Source organism: Centroberyx affinis, unplaced genomic scaffold (assembly GCF_046629955.1).
Source record: "Centroberyx affinis isolate AG114_WGS23_722 - 3 ecotype Tasmania unplaced genomic scaffold, CSIRO-AGI_Caff_v1 ptg006300l_1, whole genome shotgun sequence".
NCBI lineage: Eukaryota > Metazoa > Chordata > Actinopteri > Beryciformes > Berycidae > Centroberyx > Centroberyx affinis.
Window position 1 is genome coordinate 122293 of NW_027283203.1, and position 20493 is coordinate 142785.

The 20493-nt window shown below is 44.9% G+C and overlaps 1 protein-coding gene across 1 annotated transcript; it reads left to right on the forward strand.

The window, feature by feature from the left end:
- The first annotated feature begins 1661 nt into the window (after window positions 1-1661).
- LOC139638347 (zinc finger matrin-type protein 3-like) lies at window positions 1662-19567 on the forward strand. The gene is made up of 6 exons (XM_071512461.1): window positions 1662-1782; window positions 10971-11725; window positions 12482-12619; window positions 13512-13678; window positions 14776-14876; window positions 19359-19567. The coding sequence occupies exons 1-6, from the start codon at window positions 1662-1664 to the stop codon at window positions 19565-19567; spliced, it is 1491 nt and encodes a 496-aa protein (XP_071368562.1).
- Window positions 19568-20493: the final 926 nt, after the last annotated feature.

Below are 20493 nucleotides of genomic sequence, written 5' to 3' on the forward strand. Positions count from 1 at the left end.
ACAATAACACAGTGACTTTTTGGACAATTTTCAAACGACTGCGAAAAAATTAAGCTGCAATTAGTTAACCAATTCTAGTCATTTTTGTCCTGTCTAACCACAGACATCTCACGGCTGCTTACGTTAACATTATCTACCAGTTTGGATAATGGTTAACATTAGCTAGCTCGTTAGCCCACTAGCTAACGGCTATGGTTAGCTTGTCGTTCCCTTGTTACTTTAACAATGGCAAACATATCCCTAACATTCAAAACAAGCTCTTTGTCCGCTGAAAGAAACAGACGTCGTTTGAGAGTAGCTGACCTGTTGGCGTCAATACAGCGAAATGGTTGAAGATGATGATGTGACAGGCTCTCCAGCTAACGCCAGTTAGCTAGCTAGTAGCTAGCCAACCTCTTCGGTACCCAGCGCCCGGCTGGTGGCTCCCGGCGCCGGGGTGAAGGAGGCTGTTTGTCGTCTGCCACTCTGCGTACCAGCCAGCCTTGACAGCAACCGTTACTCCATAGAAACAATAAATCCTCTTGCACTCTGCGTTGTAAACTATATGTCTAGAGAAAACACAGACAAACCCGCATGTCCAGTCGGATGGCTTCTACCTGAGGTTGTTGTGACTAGTTGGGTTACGAGCCGACTGGACAACCAGCCTGTCCTCTTGCGACAATGCAGCCACGCTGTGTGGGCGCGCGCACGCACGCACGCACGCACGCACCCTCCCTGCCCCTCTCTCCCTTTCCCTTTCCCTCTCTCTCTCTCTCTCTCTCACTCTCACTCTCACTCTCTCTCTCTCTCTCTCTCTCTCTCTCTCACACACACACACACACACGCACACACACACACACACACACACAGAGTCTGAAAATATGTTTTGTTTTAATCAAAACCATAGATGAACATTCATCACAGGCATACAGAATATCACGCCCTTACACACATAACACATAACTGGAGACATCATTTTTTTTGTTTATTTTTTTAAAGGGGGAGGGGGGGGGGTTACACCTAGCCTTATTAAATTATAGACGAGTGTTTCCTATATTACTGTTTTGTTGTTTTATATTGTAAATGTAGTTTACCATTGCTATGCCTATCCAGGTTCAATTCATTTTTTTGACTATGGGAGCAATTACCTTTCCATAAGTTATCAAAATGTGCACGACAGTGCGCCACGCTAGGCCGGGCTGTTTTCCCGGCTGATTTGAGATTCATAAATAGCCAGTAGGGAGGCTCCGAGCGTATCACAGAGGTGTAACATATTAGTACAATGTGTCATGATTGCCACCCATGCAAATCAGTAGCGGTGGCATCGGAAATGGGCCGTACCAACTCGGGAGGGTGGACTGGAAACCCCCCCCCCCCCCCCCCCCCCCCGGCACGTTCATCTCTCTAGAGCGTTCCGATTCTCCGTTCGGTAATTTATTAGTCAACATTTAGTGTAGACAATTAATGACGTTGTCTTTACCGGTTCTGCGTGGGTGAGTTTTCGCTGGTGATTTCCACTCTCGTTGCTTTACTCTTCCCGGGAACCCCCCCCCCCTCCCCTCACCCCTCATCCACCCCTCCCGGTGGAAAGCGCAGCGTCTGTGCGTATGGTCGGGACTGTCAGCCTGCCTCGGCCGCTCGGTGTCGGAGAGAAGTTGGCAGAAGGGGATGCGACTGCGATGATGGCGCTGCACATGAAGAACCGGGATGCGGCGTACTACCAAAGTGCGGAATACTGCAGAAATTACACTTCGCCGCCTGTCAGCTACAGTGACAGCAGCCATTATCTCGCCCGCTTGCCAGGTAAGGAGAGGTCTTGCCACACACACACACACACGGGAGCTGCTGTTCGGGACTGTCAGCGGGTCCTATTCGCTATGATGTGGAGAGGGATGGAGAAAAATCTAACCAGTGGAAATATGCTGATGATACAGGGGGAGGGGAGGGGGTGGGGGGGGGGGCTGGCTGTGGCTGTTGAAGCCGGCTGCCGCGTTGCCGCTGTCATCATCATAGAGAGGTGCACCCGCCACCATTCTGTAGGTTATTATAGGTAAGATGCTAAGACGCAAAAAGCTGAGGTTGTCGAGGTCTTGGAAGAGAGAGAGAGAGATGGGTGCAATCAGATCCGGCTCCTGCTCCGGGGAGGCTCCGGGGTCTGAGCTGATGCCTGACTCTGATACTGTGATACAGTGTATATAGCTGGGGATAAAAATGTGCGTCTGTGTCTCTTGAGTGTGGCAGCCGATCCAGTGGCCAGAGGTGGTGGAAGACGTGTACTTGTTTCCGTGCTCCTCCGTCTGCACAGCTGATGGTTGACATTTGGCCGTGAAGCGGTGAGTGCGTCTTCACGGCACCGGTCACCGAGCCAGACTGGCTTTTTCTGTCGCTTTTGGGGGGGGGGGGGGGGGGGGCTGAGGCCAGCATGTGATGTAGCCTAACCTAGATGATTCAGAGGATTTGTGAGCCCTGTCATTACAGCGATATCTCGAATTGTCACAGTTGCTCAGATTTCATAGATCAGTGATTCTCAACGAAGACCCTAATTTAGTCCACATTAAAGCCACGGACCCCCATTTGATGAGATTTTGTCTCTCAGACCCAAATCTGAGAATATTTTTCTTGTCAGATATGATTTTGTCCAGAATCCCATGACTATCTGTATTGTAGGTAGAGAGATAACAGAGAAACTATGATCCAAATAGACATTCTTCTGCATTCTCTAATTGTGTTCACTTCTTGTAAATGAAATAATGCTGAAGTTTCACAATTCCATCAATTTGCTTGGGACCCCCCCCCAGAACCCCCTCAAGGACCCCTGGTGGTCCCCGGACCCCACGTTGAGAACCACTGTCATAGATCATACATAGATCCAATTTGAATCGAAGCCAAATCTTACACATTTGAAGAATGGAAGTTGAATATATACAGTAGTTAGGCACCAAAGAGTTTTTACATAAATTGTGTCTTAGATGTTTATTCATTTTTATTTCTGCATTAGTGTGTCAGTAGACTGCTCTTTATAGTACATTTTTTGATATTTAGAAACATTTCAAACTTCATTGAATTATTTTTGAAAGCATCTTCACTTTACTTTTTTCCTTTTACATGTGCCTAAGACTTTTGCACAATACTGTATATATGTGCTTTTCACTACTTATAGGTTATTAATAGTTTTATAGCAGAGTGCTGTTGTGTATGAGGGATGGAACTTTTACTACTGCACTATTTCTTGTAGTTTTTTTCATGGCAAGGAATGCATAAGAAATACAAGCAGCAGCCTAATACCTTGGCTTGGTGGCTATTGAGCAAAGTCCTTAAAGGGGAATTTCACTCAATTTATTCCTAATTCCTAATTCCAGTCTGATCAGTATTCACCCGCCCAAGGCCAAGAACTAGAGAGCCAAGACTGTAACCTGTGGCGTCATGGGAGATGTGACAGCGGAAGCCGGACTTCACCGTGACAGTACAGTACCGCAGTGCACAGTACAGTACAGTAGGACGTATATATGGTCCCCGATGCCGTCCGGTGCCCAGTGAAGCAGATGGAACGAGTGCGGGAGGCGCGAGGGCTCCTCATCGCTCCATAATTGATGTGACACAACACAGTGCGGCAAGAGAAACTCTGGAGAAAATGAAACACTTGGCCTATTTATAACAGGAGAGACTCTCAGCGGAGGCCGGCGGATGATGAGGCTCCGGGACCGGGGAGGCTTTTTTGTGTTCTCGGTTCTAGACCAGGGGCCGAGAGAGCCGCCGAGCAAAACTCCCATTTAGACGAAAGGAGAAAAAAAGCAGAAGTGATGTCCCAACTTCTGCGGTACTTTCAAGTCGTTTCAAGTAGACATTTGAGTGTCTAAGTCAGTGAGTCTCAACCTTTTTCATATCAAGGACCCCTCATTTAGTCCACATTAGGGCCACGGACCCCCCATTTGATGAGATTTTGTCTCTCAGACCCAAATCTGAACGTCAGATATGATTTTGTCTAGAATTCCATGACTATCTGTATTTTAGGTAGAGAGATAACAGAGAAACTAGGATCAAAACAGTCATTCTTCTACATTCTCAAATTGTGTTCACTTCTTGTAAATTAAGTAATGGTGGAGTTTAACAATTTATCAATTCGCTGGGGACCCCCTGGAACCCCCTCAAGGACCCCCTGGTGGTCCCCGGACCCCGCGTTGAGAACCACCGGTCTAAGTAGCTGTATTGTGACTCTTCCGATAACTAGCTTTGTGCTTCAGAACAGCATATAAACAAAGCCTTGTTTTCTTCTTGCAAAGTCACCCCCCCCCCCAAAAAAAAAAAAACACCCTCAAAGGCAAAACAACAAAGCTTTTCTTGACTTTGCGGCTCGGTTCTCCGCTGTGAACCTGTACGCGCTTGCGGAAACCCAGAGCCTCTTCTTTCCGGGCCCCGGGGGGCTAGGTCTCTCGAGGAGGAGGCTCTGTACTTTAAGTAGGAGGATGGGGAGGACGAGCCTCTGCCCTTGGCCTATCTACAGCCAGGCTCACATTAAATGCAAAGGTAACCGCTAACATTAAGGAAGCGGATGAGTAATGGGAAGACACGGCTCACAGCTCTGTCCCGGTAATGTCAAAAAAAATGACTAAACGATAGCCGGCATGTGAAGTATTCTGGGAAAAAAATAATTTTAGTTTGAGTTGAGGGCTAGGTTGTCTTTATTAAAGGAGTAGTTCACCCAAAAAATGAAAATCCTGTCATCATCTACTCACCTTCATGCCAGTTGAAACTCTAAAGAACAGGTAGATGGTGATGACAGAATTTTCATTTTTGGGTGAACTTTCCCTTTAATAAGTGGACAGAAGGTGATTAATGCTGGATTTCTTTTGGACTCCGCTGTGATGCTGGGAGGATCCTATCTGTCACCGTAATATAGAGGGAATTATTTATGGGTGCTTTCTGCCATGGCGGTGTAGACTTCTTCAGAACTATTTGTTACCTGCATATGTTGTAGTCGCTTAACGATGAATGGATTCTGTGGCTGCTTCTGGGTTCTCCAATGAAAAGTAGGAGCTGGCTGAGGTCAGAGGTCAAATAGTGGGCCACTGCCAGCAACATTTCCACCACGGCTAGAAAAGCGATATCAAAAGAGCATCATAATTTAGGCTCATTGCCCCCAGAGCAAAACAAATGAAGGGCCATTGTTTATGACGGGGGTTCTCAACGTGGGGTCCGGGGACCACCAGGGGTCCTTGAGGGGGTTCCAGGGGGTCCCCCAGCAAATTGATGAATCGTTCAACTTCAGCATTATTTCATTTACAAGAAGTGAACACCATTAGAGAATGTAGAAGAATGACTGTTTTGATCATAGTTTCTCTGTTATCTCTCTACCTACAATACAGATAGTCATGGAGTTCTGGACAAAATCATATCTGACAATAAAAAATATTTTCAGATTTGGGTCCAACAGCCAAAATTCTGTGGCCCTAATGTGGACTAAATTAGGGGTCCTTGATATGAAAAAGGTTGAGAATCACTGGTTTATGATACATGCTTTGATCATAATAAAAGTATCCGAATCAGGACAGTTTGGTCCCTGCTTCCAATAAAAAACTCTGGCCACAAGCATTACGGCTACAAAGAGTCCCAGCCACAGTGTAGTGTGAGCAGATGTTACAGACGCAACAATTGCAGAAAGCACACTTTTTACTGCTCAATCTCTGCATCATAGCATCTCTATAGTACTGCAGCCGTTCCTCCACAGGGGGAGGAATTGTTTGGAATGAAAGGAATGCATCCTGTTTAGTTTTACCTAGATCCAAGTTTTACCTGTCTAAGCAGATTCAGGTGTTTAATCATGGTAAGGATGAAAAGTTTAGTGTGTATAGAGATGTCCCAGCTTACGTGACCATTGATGGTTTACAATATAACCACAATGAAGGTCATGACTTAAAAGAGTGGGACTGCAAGCCAGCATTGTAGGCAAAGGAGTCCTTGAGTTCCTTCTGTCCTCCTGATGCAAAGAAATAAGACCGGAGCTAACAGTGTCTAAAGACATAACGGTAAGAAGTGTGACACTATCAACTGGAGTGGAAACGGACCCCTAAAGAAGTAGTTCATGGGGTTTTTGTAGGGCAACAAGTTCAATGGGCTTGTGAAGGCCTTGGTCTCAGGACAAGCCAACCTGCATGGAGCCAACCAGTGCTCTTATAGGGACAATGGATGAAGTGGGAAAGTATATTGGTTTCTCAGAGGTTTCTGAACCACTGAGAGGGATGTTTTCCTGTTCCCCTGCTGCTGCTGTTGATGATGACGATGGTTGATGATGCGTGTGGAGATTATTGGGTGAAATGTTGTGAGGTCAGTCTTAAGTGTATCTGCACTAGGGATGGGAGGATATATGATTTTATCTTTTAATCGCGATAAAAACACTCAAGATAATTTTATCTTGGTGAATTTCCGTTATCGGGATAGTCGTGAATATCCTCACATGAGCGTGGATATCCTCACGAGTGACTCTATGACTCTATGCCACAATAATTGGACTTTATTTAAAGAACAGACTCACACAATGTTGCTATTTTTTATGTATTTATTTATCCTTTATTTATGCAGGGGGACCTTATAATTTATGATTACCTTATTAAAGATTGTTTGATTGTTTTTTTTGCATTCATTCTGCTGTCCTTGCTGTACCTCTGATCTGAAAAAAAACCCAAGTAATTCATTTACTGTGCATTTACAACACATAACTAACTGAACCATGTGAATGCTTGGATATCAGGTTGATAGGTAGAATCTTTTTATTAATGGATGTTTTTCTCTCATTGTGATTACCTGCTGGGTGTTGGAGAGAGTCTGAATCTGTCCTTGTTTGTTTTTCACTAAAAAGGATGTTCACCAAAAAAAATATATGTGTCCTATGATGCAATAAAAATATTTGTTTCTTAACAAAATGTAAGGTAAAGTGATTCCAGTATGTTTTAGTGGCATTTTAAGAGTTTTAAGCATATTTTGATTATCATCGGGATAATATCGTGAATCGCAATTATTTTGGCCAGGATAATCGTGACATGAAATTTTCATATCGTCCCGTGCCTAATCTGCACTGTCAATGTAGTCTAACTATAGTGTAGGTGAGTGTAGGTCCGATCAGTGTTGAGAGTGGGTTTAGAGTGGGGTCTGGTTCTGGGAGGCCAGAATTTATCGGCCTCCATGGCCCCAATTCAACAACAAAACAAACGTGTATTGTGTAGCATTAAAGTTGTAATCCACAAGATCCATGTTTTTTTTTTTTTTTGGTGACATCTTACTCAGCGCTCATTACTGTGGTGTTTCTGCCCTGCTCTTCCCAGAGATCAGCTGTCAATCAAACACTGTGACTTCGATGCAGTTTAAGTTCCTCTCTTCTTTGTCTGTTCAGCCATGGTGGCTCTCACTGCTCATGCTCACTACCCAGTTCTTCTTCTTCTGTTTATTCCAAACAAACCGCTCTTGCTGCTGCCGCAAACATAAAACGCATCACTTGCTGTGCTTTCCTGGGAAAAAAAAAACCTTCCAGACGCCGGATGTTTAGAACAGCAAATGTAGAAGCTTTCATGAACTGGCTATTGTGTTAGAGCAACCGATGAGAAGAGAGAGTAGGGCTGGGCGATATGGACCAAAAATCATATCTCGGTATTTTCTACAAAGTGGGCTACATGTTCAGTTGTAAGTAGGGCTGGACAATTTGGATAAAATCAAATATCACAATATTTTTGACCAAATACCTCGATATCGATATTGACAAAATTGTAGGGATGACTATCGGTGCTTTCACAAAATATTTACACACTGAGATTTTTGATAAATAATCATCAGTAATGTGGATATAATGACTAAGTGGGTAAAGGCAAATAATAGAACAGCTAGAACAGTCTGGTAAGTTCAGAAAATGACATCACTTTACTGTAATGCAGCCTTTAAAACCAGGAAAAGACACTTATGCCATATCACCATATTACGATATCCAAAATCTAAGACGATATCTAGTCTCATATCACGATATCGATATAATATTGATATATCGCCCAGCCCTAAGAGAGAGTAGCAAAAACTGACATTTATTTATGTGAAAGTGTCACAGATTTATTACTTGAACGTATTGCAAAGGCCAGTGGTTCTCAAAGTGGGGTCCGGGGACCCCCAGGGGTCCTTGAGGGGGTTCCAGGGGGGTCCCCAGCAAAAAGGGGAATCATTTATTTTCAATATAATTCCATCCATAAGTAACACAATGACAGAATGTATGACTATTTTGGTCATGGATTTCATGCACTTCCTGTAATAAAACATCTAAAAGCAAAAATCTTATCAGATGGGGGGACCCTGGGACAAAATCTTATCAAATGGGGGTCCGTGGTCTAATTTGTGTCAGTTTAGGGGTCCTTGACGTGAAAAATTAGGCGACACCGGGGGGGTCGGCGCCGTCGAAGTGATACAATCTCTCGCCGGTCTCATCTTGCAGTCGAGAGTACTATAGTAAGATCTGGTGCGTTTCCCAGCATGCATATCTTCTGAGGTCACCCGGGCCAGGTGACAGACGGGCAGGCCAGACAGGCGGGACAGACAGATTGACGGCGAGCAGCAGTCGGAAACACAAACATCCCGGGGTGTTATTTTAGGTTCCGTGAATCACCGCCGTCGGGGCGGGGGGGGGGCGTCCAATCGGATTCCCAGATGAAAGCTTCCAGCACAGTGAGTTTTGACACAGCTGTTGGCCTAGTACTGACCCGGCACTGTATGAAGAAACACACACATACAGAGACACACTCTTCCTTTCTCTTTGATGGAGCAATTCAGCTACAGACAAATCAAGCACATTGCTCTTCCTCTCCATGTCTTGCTCTGCTTATGTGTGTGTGTGTGTGTGTGTGTGTGCTGTAGAATCAGCCCAGTCAAGCAGTCACACTTCAGGCTGTGATCTGTTCCGATCAGAGAAGCTAGAGGATTGTATTGTCTCTATCAGCAGTGTGTGTGTGTGTGTATGTGTGTATGTGTGTGTGCATGCATGTGTATGTAGTCTTTTCCGTATGCATGGCTGCAGGGCCTAACCTAATCTTTCCGATGCCCACCGGAGTGTGAAGCTCCTCCGTCCATGAACGTGTTTTCCGTTCCTTTCCGTCCTCTCCCTTTACATCCCCCCCGCCCCGGGGATCAGAGACGTGCCTCGTCCCCTATCGTCCCTATACATCGCTCACTGTTTGTTTTTTTCACTCACATTTGAATTCTTTCTATTTTTATTTGTTAAAATTGTTCCATGTATGATGCATTCCGTTAATCATCGGTCCAACCTAGGGCTGGACCGAATATCACAATATTTTTGACCAAATACCTCGATATTGATATTGTGACAATATTGTAGGGATGACTATTGGTGCTTTCGCAAAATATTTACACACTGAGATTTTTGATAAATAATCATCAGTAATGTGGATATAATGACTAAGTGGGTAAAGGCAAATAATAGAACAGCTAGAACAGTCTGGTAAGTTCAGAAAATGACATCACTTTACTGTAATGCAGCCTTTAAAACCAGGAAAAGACACTTATGCCATATCACCATATTACCATATCCAAAATCTAAGACGATATCTAGTCTCATATCACGATATCGATATAATATTGATATATTGCCCAGCCCTAGTCCAGTCCTAGTTTTTTTTAATTTTATAATTTTTCCTTTTATTTTACAGACTGGACATTAAACACATACATTACATATGTACACAATGCTACACAAATGACAAAAAAACGCAGAATAACATATGTGCACAAAAGCAAACAAAGGAATATGAGGAAAGGAGGGGGGGCATCAATAAATACTTAATGTAGCTGTTTTTTTTGTTTTTTTTTAACAAAAGATCCTTGAAAATGTTCTTGTTGTAGCTCATCATATTATACGCCTATTACATAGGGCTGGGCGATAATTCAATATTATCGTTTATCGTCTTTCAGTGGAGTCATATTGTGATGATATGAAGATATTTTGATATCGTGACACACATTTCTGCTGTCTGAATTGATGATGACAAGCAAATTTTACTTAAAAACTCATAAAATGAGGTATGGTAGGAATATTATTTGAATATTTCTGTTTTGTTTGACATCACACCTAACATTACCATTCGGTTCAATGAGATGAACATTAATTTGATTATTTAACGTGATGTTGCATACATGAACCGTATTGTGATATATATTGATATCGAGAAAAATCCTTATGATTATCATGATATTGATTTCAACCATATCGCCCAGCCCTACCATTACACATAATCCGGTAAGGAGTTCAAATACGACCTTATTGTCTCCCACAATCCCTCTAGGCCCAGATCATGGTGCCTTAGTGTGGCGGCAGCTCTTTCCATCCCTATTAAGTCCATAAACTCTTCCAACCAACTGCTCAAGCTAAAACGGGTTGGAGTTCTTATCTTCGGATTCATAACAATTTTCCATTTAGCAGCAAGACAACCCAATGTTACAAATCTCATTTTCCTTGCAGATAACCCATCTATTTTGTCTCTTGTATACACAGTAAAGGACATTTAGGAACATCAACCTGGAGGATCTCTGTGAGGATGTTTGTTACCACTGACCAGAGGGAGTTCACTACAGGGCATTCCCACTGACAGTGCATCAGGGTGCCTCTTTTACCGCATATATGCTTTACATATATACACTACATATTTTCTAGGTATTCAATATATTCATGCTTAAATGCAATAAAGGCAGTCGAGCATAAAATCAAAAAGGCAAAGCTACTATAAAAGCAACATACAAATGCTTTCAAATGTTAAAGTGCCATACCAAGGCAATCGTAAAGGTCATCAAATGTGTGTAATTGCAGCTGTACGTGTCTGAAACAACATTCACACCAGCTCATCGAGGTTATTGAATTTCCTTGTATGGAATTTCTTTGATGTGTGATATCTGCCTATAAAGAAATGTATATGTGCATTGCCTCTGAGTGTGATCTGTGCCCTCCCCCCCAGGCCCAGAGACCATGCTGAAGCCTCCTCTCAGTCTCTTCAGTCATCCCCAGCAGCCTTTCCATCACATGGACTCCCTGCACCAGCTGGGACCCCCGCCAATGGCGCCGACGCAGCCTCTCGGCCCCCCGCCCATGGGCCCCGCTCAGGCAATCGGACCCCCGACTATGGGTCCGGCCCAGTCTCTAGGGCCCCCTCCCATGTCTGCTACACACACCTTAGGGCCTCCGCCCATCAACCCAGCACACAGCTTAGGCCCCCCTCCGATGGCCCCTGCTCAGCCACTGGGGCCTCCGCCAATGCCGCACACCTTGGGGCCCCCGCCTCTAGACCCCGTCCAAGCACTGGGGCCTCCAGCCATGGACCTTACACAGCCGTTGGGGCCTCCGCCTCTGAACCCCGGACAAGCGCTGGTGCCGCCTCCCGTAGTGGCCCCCGGCCCCGGCCGATTCTCCCTCCCTCCCAGCCCGCTGTCCTCCCCTCCCGCCCCGGCCCCGGACCCCTCGCAGCTGCCCCCGAGGCCCCCCGGACCGGCCCCCATGCCCGCCCCGATTTCCATTCCGCTCCCCGGTCCTCTCCCCGGTCCTCCTCCGGCTCAGGCGGCCCCGGCCTGCGAGCAGCCCCAGGACGAGGGCTCCCCGCTGGGCATGGAGGAGCAGGAGGGCTCTCTGGGGCTGGAGGAACTGTGCAAACCGCTCTACTGTAAACTCTGCAATGTCACGCTCAACTCCGCTCAGCAGGCCCAGGCTCACTACCAGGTGAGTTGAAATAAGCACACATAAAACAGATAGAAACATGCATGTATATCATAATATACCATATTCACTTATACACATATACACTTCTCTCCCACTGGTGGAAACTCTTACCCTCTATTGTTGAGATTTTTCTCACAATATTGGTTGTTTTATCTTTGTGCCAAGCAGTAGTTTGTGTGGGGTCAGCATTTTCCCCATAATGCCGGCTGCGTGGTGCCAATATTTTCTACTGCTGTGCGCTTTGTTGTTTTCTAATCAAAGACCATTTTCTCACCCACAATGCACTGGAAAGAATGCCTTGTCACAAGCTCCCATACTGTCCCCCCCTATGGTGGCCCACGGGGGACAGTAAAGTTTCACAACTCCACTAATAAAACGTGAATTGGGTGAAATGCGACAAAATGGTAACTCCTAATTACTGGGACGTTTATTGCCCCCCTCATTTTTAATTTTGCAGGCATTCGATGGACTTTGAGGGCACTTTTGCCCCGAGCCCTTGTAAATTTTGACTGTGGGAAGGGGTGAAAGTGCCACGACAGTTCTCACGAAATAATTTCACTGTAGAATTGCCTCTCGGCCAATCAGGGGACATGTTTGTAACTATCAGTTTCATGAATAACACGTCGCGTAGAACAATCCTTGATTTCCTGCCATCAACCTGAAACTTTTACTTTTTGCTTTCCTCTCCTCATATCCTCTTCAATCCCCCCCCCCCCCCCCCCCCCTCTCTCTGTCTCTCTGTCTCTCTCTCTCTAGGGGAAGAACCACAGTAAGAAGTTGAGGAACTTCTACGCCGGCAGTCAGCAGCCTCCAGCCATCAGGATCCCAGAGGTCCCAGAGGTTGGCCAGACCGCCCTCAGCTCAGGACCCAGCGACAGCGACACGAGCAGGCAGGTCAGGCCCGAACTCTGACACCGCTCTCCCCACTGAACGATTCCCCCCTCTCCTCTCACTCTACTTGCCCTCCAAAAAAGAGAAAATCCCTTCTCTCTTTCACTGTTATCCTGTTTTTTTCCCTGACTGCAGAGGAGGTTGTATACCTGGAGCTGCCTATGTTGCACTTGACTGAACTCAATAAGGGCCTAAAAAAATACTTGAAAGATAACCTAAATGCACAAGTTTCATTACTTTCAAAATCTATCAAACTGCTGTAATGAATGAATGAGTATTAAACCCATTTGTGTATTCACCAAGAACTAGGTGAAAATTGTAAGCAATTGACCTTATTCACACAGCGACCATTTTGAACATTTGCGGTGGGGAACTCTACCTGGAAGATTGGCATACTGTATATAAAAGTAGCATTACTTAAACTCGTAAGTGAGGACAAAATACACATAAACCTAACAGTTACCAAATTAGCTAGCAATCCCAAGAACAACTTTCTGAATTTAGCAGGGAAGTTAGTTAGCTTACTAGCAAGCTACTAGCTAGCTAGACTCTGGTAGCTAGTGATAATGGGCTAAATATATGAAAATGTAAACATGTCCCTATGGATTCTTGAGCTCCATTCATTTCAAATATGTTTTTCAGTGGGGAATCTGTGAAATGATGTTTGTATGAAGTGTCTTGGCAACACAGCACTAGACTGGGCTGGACTCGCTCGTCTACTCAGGTTTCCCACCCTGAGTATTCAAAATGGCCGCTGCGTGAATAAGGTCAATAGTGCAAGGAACTCCCTCCTTCCCTCCACCTGACCTTTTTAAAAAAAAATGTTCTTTCTTCCATTTCTCGCTGTTTCCTACCTAACTCCTCTTTTCTCATACACTATCCCCCCTCGGTCCAGGCGCTGTATAAAGGGGCTACCCGGGTTATATTGGCCACAGAGAATGACTACTGTAAGCTGTGTGATGCCTCCTTCAGTTCACCGGCAGTTGCACAGGCCCACTACCAGGGCAAGAACCATGCCAAGAAGCTACGGCTCGCCGAGGCTCAGCACAACGCTAATAACATGTAAGTGTGGGGTGAAGAACCTTGCTGCAGTATATAGACACATCATCTCATTCAGCCATGTAGAGGCTTTGCATTTGTGTCACAAATCTCCTAGCAAGCACAATTGATGGAGGTCCATTGGAGGATTGGCTGTTCACATAATGGTTACATACCTAAAAGCCAGACTAGGAAAAAAGAGAGATATCTAAATGAAACAGAAATGGTTTAGGTGTAGGGGTTAACAATGCATTTGCAAATGCAATTCAAATTTAGTTTACTGTGACACAAGAAACTATCTTGTCTTTAACTTTATCCAAAACACTGAGTTGTAGCTTGAGAAGCATCAGTTCAATTGTATCCAATTCCGGACACTCGGTCACTTGTGTAATTTCCAGTGTTTACCGGCATTTTTATACAGAGTTCCCAACCGAAAGCTAAGTGACGTAAATTCATACACATTTCAGAAGCTAGGTATCAAATTTCATAAATATCTATACACATTTAAGCATATAAAACACTAAGTTACGAACTTAGTCACAAACAAGAAGCGGGAAGCCTTAAATCCCACTTTGGGTGACAGTTACTTCATGTAGAGAATCGGTATTGGCTGATAAATGGAAAAATAAGAGCTTTGAGTACATAGCCTGCACTTCTTACAAGTATCTGTAACATTGTGAAGGTACAGGAAGGGTTAATAAAGGGTTAATATCGAGTATATGAATACACCGACACGGACGAAAGTAAGTGTCCGGAATTGGATACGAATTTTGAATCTCAAAAATAGGTGCGCTATCATCCATTCGCAGGGACTGGAAGAAAATCAATTACAAGTTAAGGTAAAAGTGATATTAAACTTTAAAAAAGACAGATGGAGGATTGTTAATTTATGAGAAACTTCAGCGAAAACAGTACAGGATGAAATATATTGGTATATGATTGTGATTTTTTGGTCATATGCTGTCCGGAATTGGATACCCTGATGCTAAAGAAACAGTTAGTTTTGCTTTGTTAGCCAGCGAGCTAACTTAGCAGGCTCAACGCAGGCTTAGCTAGGCTCTGGGTTTTCTTGGACTCGACTGAGCTGGTCTTAACTTCAGGCCTTAACGTTACTGTTCCAGGGAAGGCAGCGAGGCGACCCCGCGAAGAAACAGGAAGGACGGCAGCGAATACAGACTGGTGAAGAACCGTCGCAGCCCACAGCTACCTGCCTCCATGCCAGGTAACAAAATAAAATACAGTAAAATAAATGAGAGTTATAGTCCATTTACTACTGTCTATGTCTAGTTTACATTTCCCCCATGCATGCCATATATAATTTGATTTCTTTTACTTGTTTTTTGACATTTTTAATATACAAACTTTATGGTGTCAAACCTAGCTTGAAATTTACTGCTGCTAACAAAGACGTCCTAAGTAAAAAGTAAAAAGTAAAAAGGCATGAATGTGACAGTAAAGTTTGTATTTAGTTTGTAGTTTACTGTAGTTTTTGAGGGATTATATTATTATTAACATAATGCATAAACTGGTATGAAAACACTCCACTTACAAAACCAAATGAAGGCTTCATGTTTACTGCGATGGATTATCTGGCTCAGGCTATTTTCAAGCCTGTGGAAGATTGACTGGCAGCGAATGGCCTTCTTCTGAAGGTAGATAAACAAGCCCTGTATCCAAGACTATGCTGACTGTGTGCAGAAACCAGCAGGAAGAATGGAAAGGAGAGAGACAACCAGAGTTCCTACACATTTTCAATTAAAAAATTCCATACTTTTTCCAGACCTTGATTTGTTTTGAAGATTTTGTCTGGTGTTCAATATGATTTACGCAGATAGACATCTTGCCCCTGCTAACTAGGTCATATCACCGTATAGATGAAGATTGTTCTTCACAGCCACAAATATCAGAATATGTGAGATGATTGGCAGGGTTCCTCCACAGTTTCCATTTTCAAATTCCATATTTTTCCCAGACCCTATGTTCTTGACTGGATTTGATTTTGCTCGGTATTTGATATAATGCATGCTGACAGCGGCTGGGTAATAAGAGCGTCCCTCTATCTGAACATTATTCTTCACATCAACAAAAACTGTGGACTCAAAGTGGCTCTACAGCAACATAAAAGCTAGAATTATGTGTGTATCGGACATTTTTCATACTTTTCCAGATATTATTCAAGACCGGGAAATGATCAAATTAATTTTTTAATACTTTTCCAGACTTTCCAGACCTGAGTAGGAACCCTGGACAACCGAGACAATTGGCAAAAACAAAAACAAAAAATCAGTCTCACTTCAAAGACGAATCGATCCTCCCCGTTGGAAGTCCCGAAGTTCGTTTTTGAATTTTGACGCGCCATTCAGAGTATCAAACTCCAAATTGGCACATCAGTCAGTCAGCGAGCTCGTCAGTCAGGCTGACAGCAGCTGCGCGGGGCTGTATTGTGTTCTGCGGTATCATGGCGGTGGAAACATCAGTAGCAGACAGACAGACAGACAGCAGCACTCTGTCTCCTCTTTCAACACCTCCGCATCCCCGGGGAATAGCAGACAAAAAGGGAGTCTGGAGAGAGAGCCTGTGGACCACACTGCGACACTCGATTTGAAGCTGCACTGCGCAAGGTTTTATGTGCAAAACACCCCCAGTATCATCAGCCTAAAGCACACAGACGGAAATGTAAATGGCGTAGATTCGCCCCATTCGCGCAAACGATGCCCCGATGTCGAGGATGGCGAAGCGACGAATTGAAACTTAAGAGTGAAATCCAAAACGGTCTCCGAGGCGAGAGTGAGTGAGCGCTCCCGTCCAGATAAAGCCGGACTCGCCGACCTCGCCGGGACCTCTTCACCTCCTCCGCCTCCGCCACGCGCTAAGAAGAAGACTGACATCAAGTTATTAGATTTCTGAGTAATGAAGTCCTCCAAATTCAAGCAGTTACCTCTCGCTGCCATGTGGGGTCGCCACCGTACGAAATTGCCTCGTGCAGCGTGAACTTTCTTGTGGTTTTTTTTTGTGTGTGTGTGTGTGTGTGTGTGTGTGTGAAAATCGATACAGTAACTAACGTCAGACCTTGTTCGACTGACGCCATACACACTCTCTCTCTCTTTCTCTCTCTTTCTCTCTCTCGCTCTCTCTCTCCGCAGACAAACACACTGACTGTTCTCTCGGTTCAGGATGAATCAGGATGAATCATACAGTAGAGCCGACTCCCCTCCTCTCCTGCCTCTCTCTCTGTCTCTCTCTCTCTCTTTTTCTCTCTCATTCTGTCTCTCTCTCATACACACACACACACACACACACACACACACACACACACACACACGAACACACCTCATGGTTCTCGCCGTGCTGATTTAATCAGTTTTCTTGATGGACAAACCCCCGAAATAGCTGCACTCTCTCCCGCTGTTGCCATCTCGTTGTCTTTTTATCTCTCTCCCTATCTCCTTCTCGCTTTTCTGCCATGTAGACACACACACACACACACACACACTCATACACACTCGCTCACTTTCCCCCCCCCGACGCGCAATGCTCTTTTCCTAATGATCCACCCCTGTTGTAATCCTAGACGTCTCTCGTGTGTCCGTCTTCCTGTCTGCTTGTCTTTCTATCTGTTCTGCGTATGCTTATGTTTTTTACTCTCTATCCCTTTCATCTTTCTCTCCCTCACCTCACATCTCCCCCCCCCCCCCCCCCCCCACGTCGGTGACATATCGGGGAGTCGGCAAGATAATCTCAAGTTATATTGTGCGAGACGCCGTCCTCGCCTGACCGTCTAGTGTGAGCGAGCGAGAAGATAAAATAATCGGGGGAAATCCGTCGTTGCGTGTGTGATGCAACGCGTCCGATTGGGATTTTTAAACGTCTTCAAGCGTGTCCCCGGGCTTGAGATTGAATTTGTAAAACACCCCCCATCGCAAAAGCAGATGATCAAGCCTCCGGTGGGGATTCCCTTTCCGATGTCAGGACGGGCAAATGTGGTGTAAAACCGCCCGATAATCCCCCTAACTCTAGTCTAAGGCCCAATCCCAATGTCCCCCCCTACGGGCTGAGCCCTGAGCCCTCACAGACTTAAAGGAATAGTTCACCCAAAAATCATCATCTACTCACACACACCCACAGGTGAAATGTGTTAGTCCATATAACACACAGGGAGGCTGCCAGCACAACTTGGTAGCAGCCTTCTCCAAAACAACTGAAGTCAATGGGGACCAGTTCTTTAGAGTTCCAAAACAAAAACAGCCAAACAGTCACACTGTGAATAGAAAGACCTATACACCATTATTTGTTGCAAGTCAATCAGCTGTAGTTAAGATTTGCATTAAATGATGGTGTAAATATACTGTAGGTCTTTTTGGAACTCTGAAGAACTGGTCCCCACTGACTTCAGTTGTTTTGGAGAAGGCTGCTATGGAGTTGTGCTGCAGCCTCCCTGTGTGTTATATGGACAAACTTCACCTGTGTTTCAATTTTCATTTTTGGGTGAACTATTCCTTTACTTGACGTCACCTGTGTATGCAGCTGTAGAGCCGGAGTGCGAGAAGTCCTGAGGGCTCGAAATGGTACAGGAGGAATGGGACGGTACTTTGTGGCATCACGTGTTGCCATGACGACGTCAGATGTCAATCAATTTGTAATTTACTCTTTGTCTGCGCTTTTGTCTAAACAGCATTATTAAGCTAAAATGAAAAAAATGTTGATCAATAATGTTAAATCGGCCTGGGTATATGTTTTGTAACATTGCAAAGTTTATACTGTGCTAATGGATGTAGAAAATACTCTTCATTCTACTAGAGGTTAACCTGCACTACATCATTACAATATGTAAAATATGTTAAAAAAAAAAGAATCAGTAGGAGGTACGTTGAAAGGAAAAGGTACTTTTAATAAAGCTTAATGAGCACAAATAAGCACATAAAGGATATATTACATGCTGCTTATATTAGCAGCATCTAACATAACCTTCTTAAACGTTTAGGAAAACTTAACTTTCTTTTTTCTCAAATGAGCTGTTTATTCTGTTTTAATGTTGCAATATTTTCTCTTTTAACTGTATCTTGCATGTAGTTTGATCCTTTCATGCCTGTTTCTCTCCAAGGTCTTGTTAATTGTTTTTTTGTGGTTATTTTTCCTTAATTACCTCCGCCAAGGAGGTTATGTTTTCGGTGCCGTTTATTTGTCTGTCAGCAGGATTACGGAAAAACTACTGGGCTGATTTTCATGAAACTTCGTGGAAGGATGTAGTATGGGCCAAGGAAGAACCCATTACATTTTGAAGCCGATCCGGATCCGACTCATGAAATTTGCATATCATAGCAGGCTGGACTGTTGGCCTTGGCGGAGGTCTGCGCTCTCCGAGTGCCCTTTTTAGTTTTTTTTTTCTTTTGTATCGGGTGTATTGGCTGATATTTTCCACATACATGAATATTAACGTCACAAACGTTATGAACAGTGGGTAATTCCCTCAAGCAAAGTCTACAGAAACGTGGACTTGCTGAAAGTCTGCATAAAGGACTCATAAAGTCCGCCAGTGAGCCCTCGCGCACTTAACCGATTTCACAGTGGGACGTCCTGAACCCTCGCGGACTTGTCGCCAAAAGTCCGTGAGTCTGTGAGTGCGGACACTTGGGATTGGGCCTAACTCTCTCTCTCCTCGTCTCATTCTCCCTCCCTCCTTCCTCCCCCCCCCCCCCCTTTCCAGGGCCGTACTACAACCCGCGGCCGAGGCAGCGCATCCCCCGGGACCTGGCCATGTGCGTGACGCCCAGCGGACAGTTCTACTGCTCCATGTGCAACTGCGGCGCCGAGCAGGAGACGGACTTCCGCCTGCACCTGGAGAGCAAGCAGCACAAGGCGAAAGTGTCCGAGCTGAGATACCGCAACGAGATGGAGAACCTGGGCTACAGCTAAGAGGCGGGAGAGAGGAGAGAGGAGAGGGGAGGGGAGGAGGATTAGGAGAGGAAGTGGGAAAGAAAAAAGGGTGGAGAGCCAACAGCACAAGGCCAAAGTACTGGGAGTGCAGATACTGTCCTGTGGCGGAGGGGTATATTTAGAGGGGGGGGGAGGAGAGTAGCCCGAATGGCCTCGAGATGTTGTTGCAATGCATTGGATACGCGGGCCTATTTATCAGGTTTGAGGAGCTTGTTTGATCTGCGCAACGCTCTTATTTTGAAATTTGGATCGGATCCCGTTTGTGGACCGCGCGCCTTTTTGTCGCACAGTTCGGGCCAGGAGGAGAGGGAAGAGAGAGGGAAGAGAGAGAAAGGAGAGAAAGGAAGGAGTGAGCCAAGACGGGGTGTGTAACAGTTACAGAGAGAAAGAGAGGAAGAAACGAGGGGAGAAGTAGGTGGCGGGAGGAGAAATGGAGAGAAACACTGCAGACGAGTTTTTAGTCCAAGACTGTTTCTCAGTGTGTGTGTGTGTGTGTGTGTAAGTGTGTGTGTGTGTGTGTGAGAAACCGGCCATACAGGTATTACACAGGCCCTTGCAGCAGGGAGCGAATGGCCGCCACACAGCCAAGTGGGGCACAATAAAAGGGGCCAGGACCAATTCAGCATATTCATAACCGAACACAGATAACGGAATTTGAAACCACCGCGTGTTTTATTTCAAACGAAAGCACAACTGAAGCATCACCTGGTAGAAATAGAGTCACACGGATAATCAGTAAGCCCCGATTGGCCCTGTACCCTGTAGTGGAAACCCGGCTCAATGAGTGGGCTTTCGTTTTCTTTTGACAGGGAACAAAATTCGTTAAGTCTACACAAATATTCTGTAAATATCCTCAAACACACATATGTACATACAGTATGATATATGCTATTGATTCTTTGGTT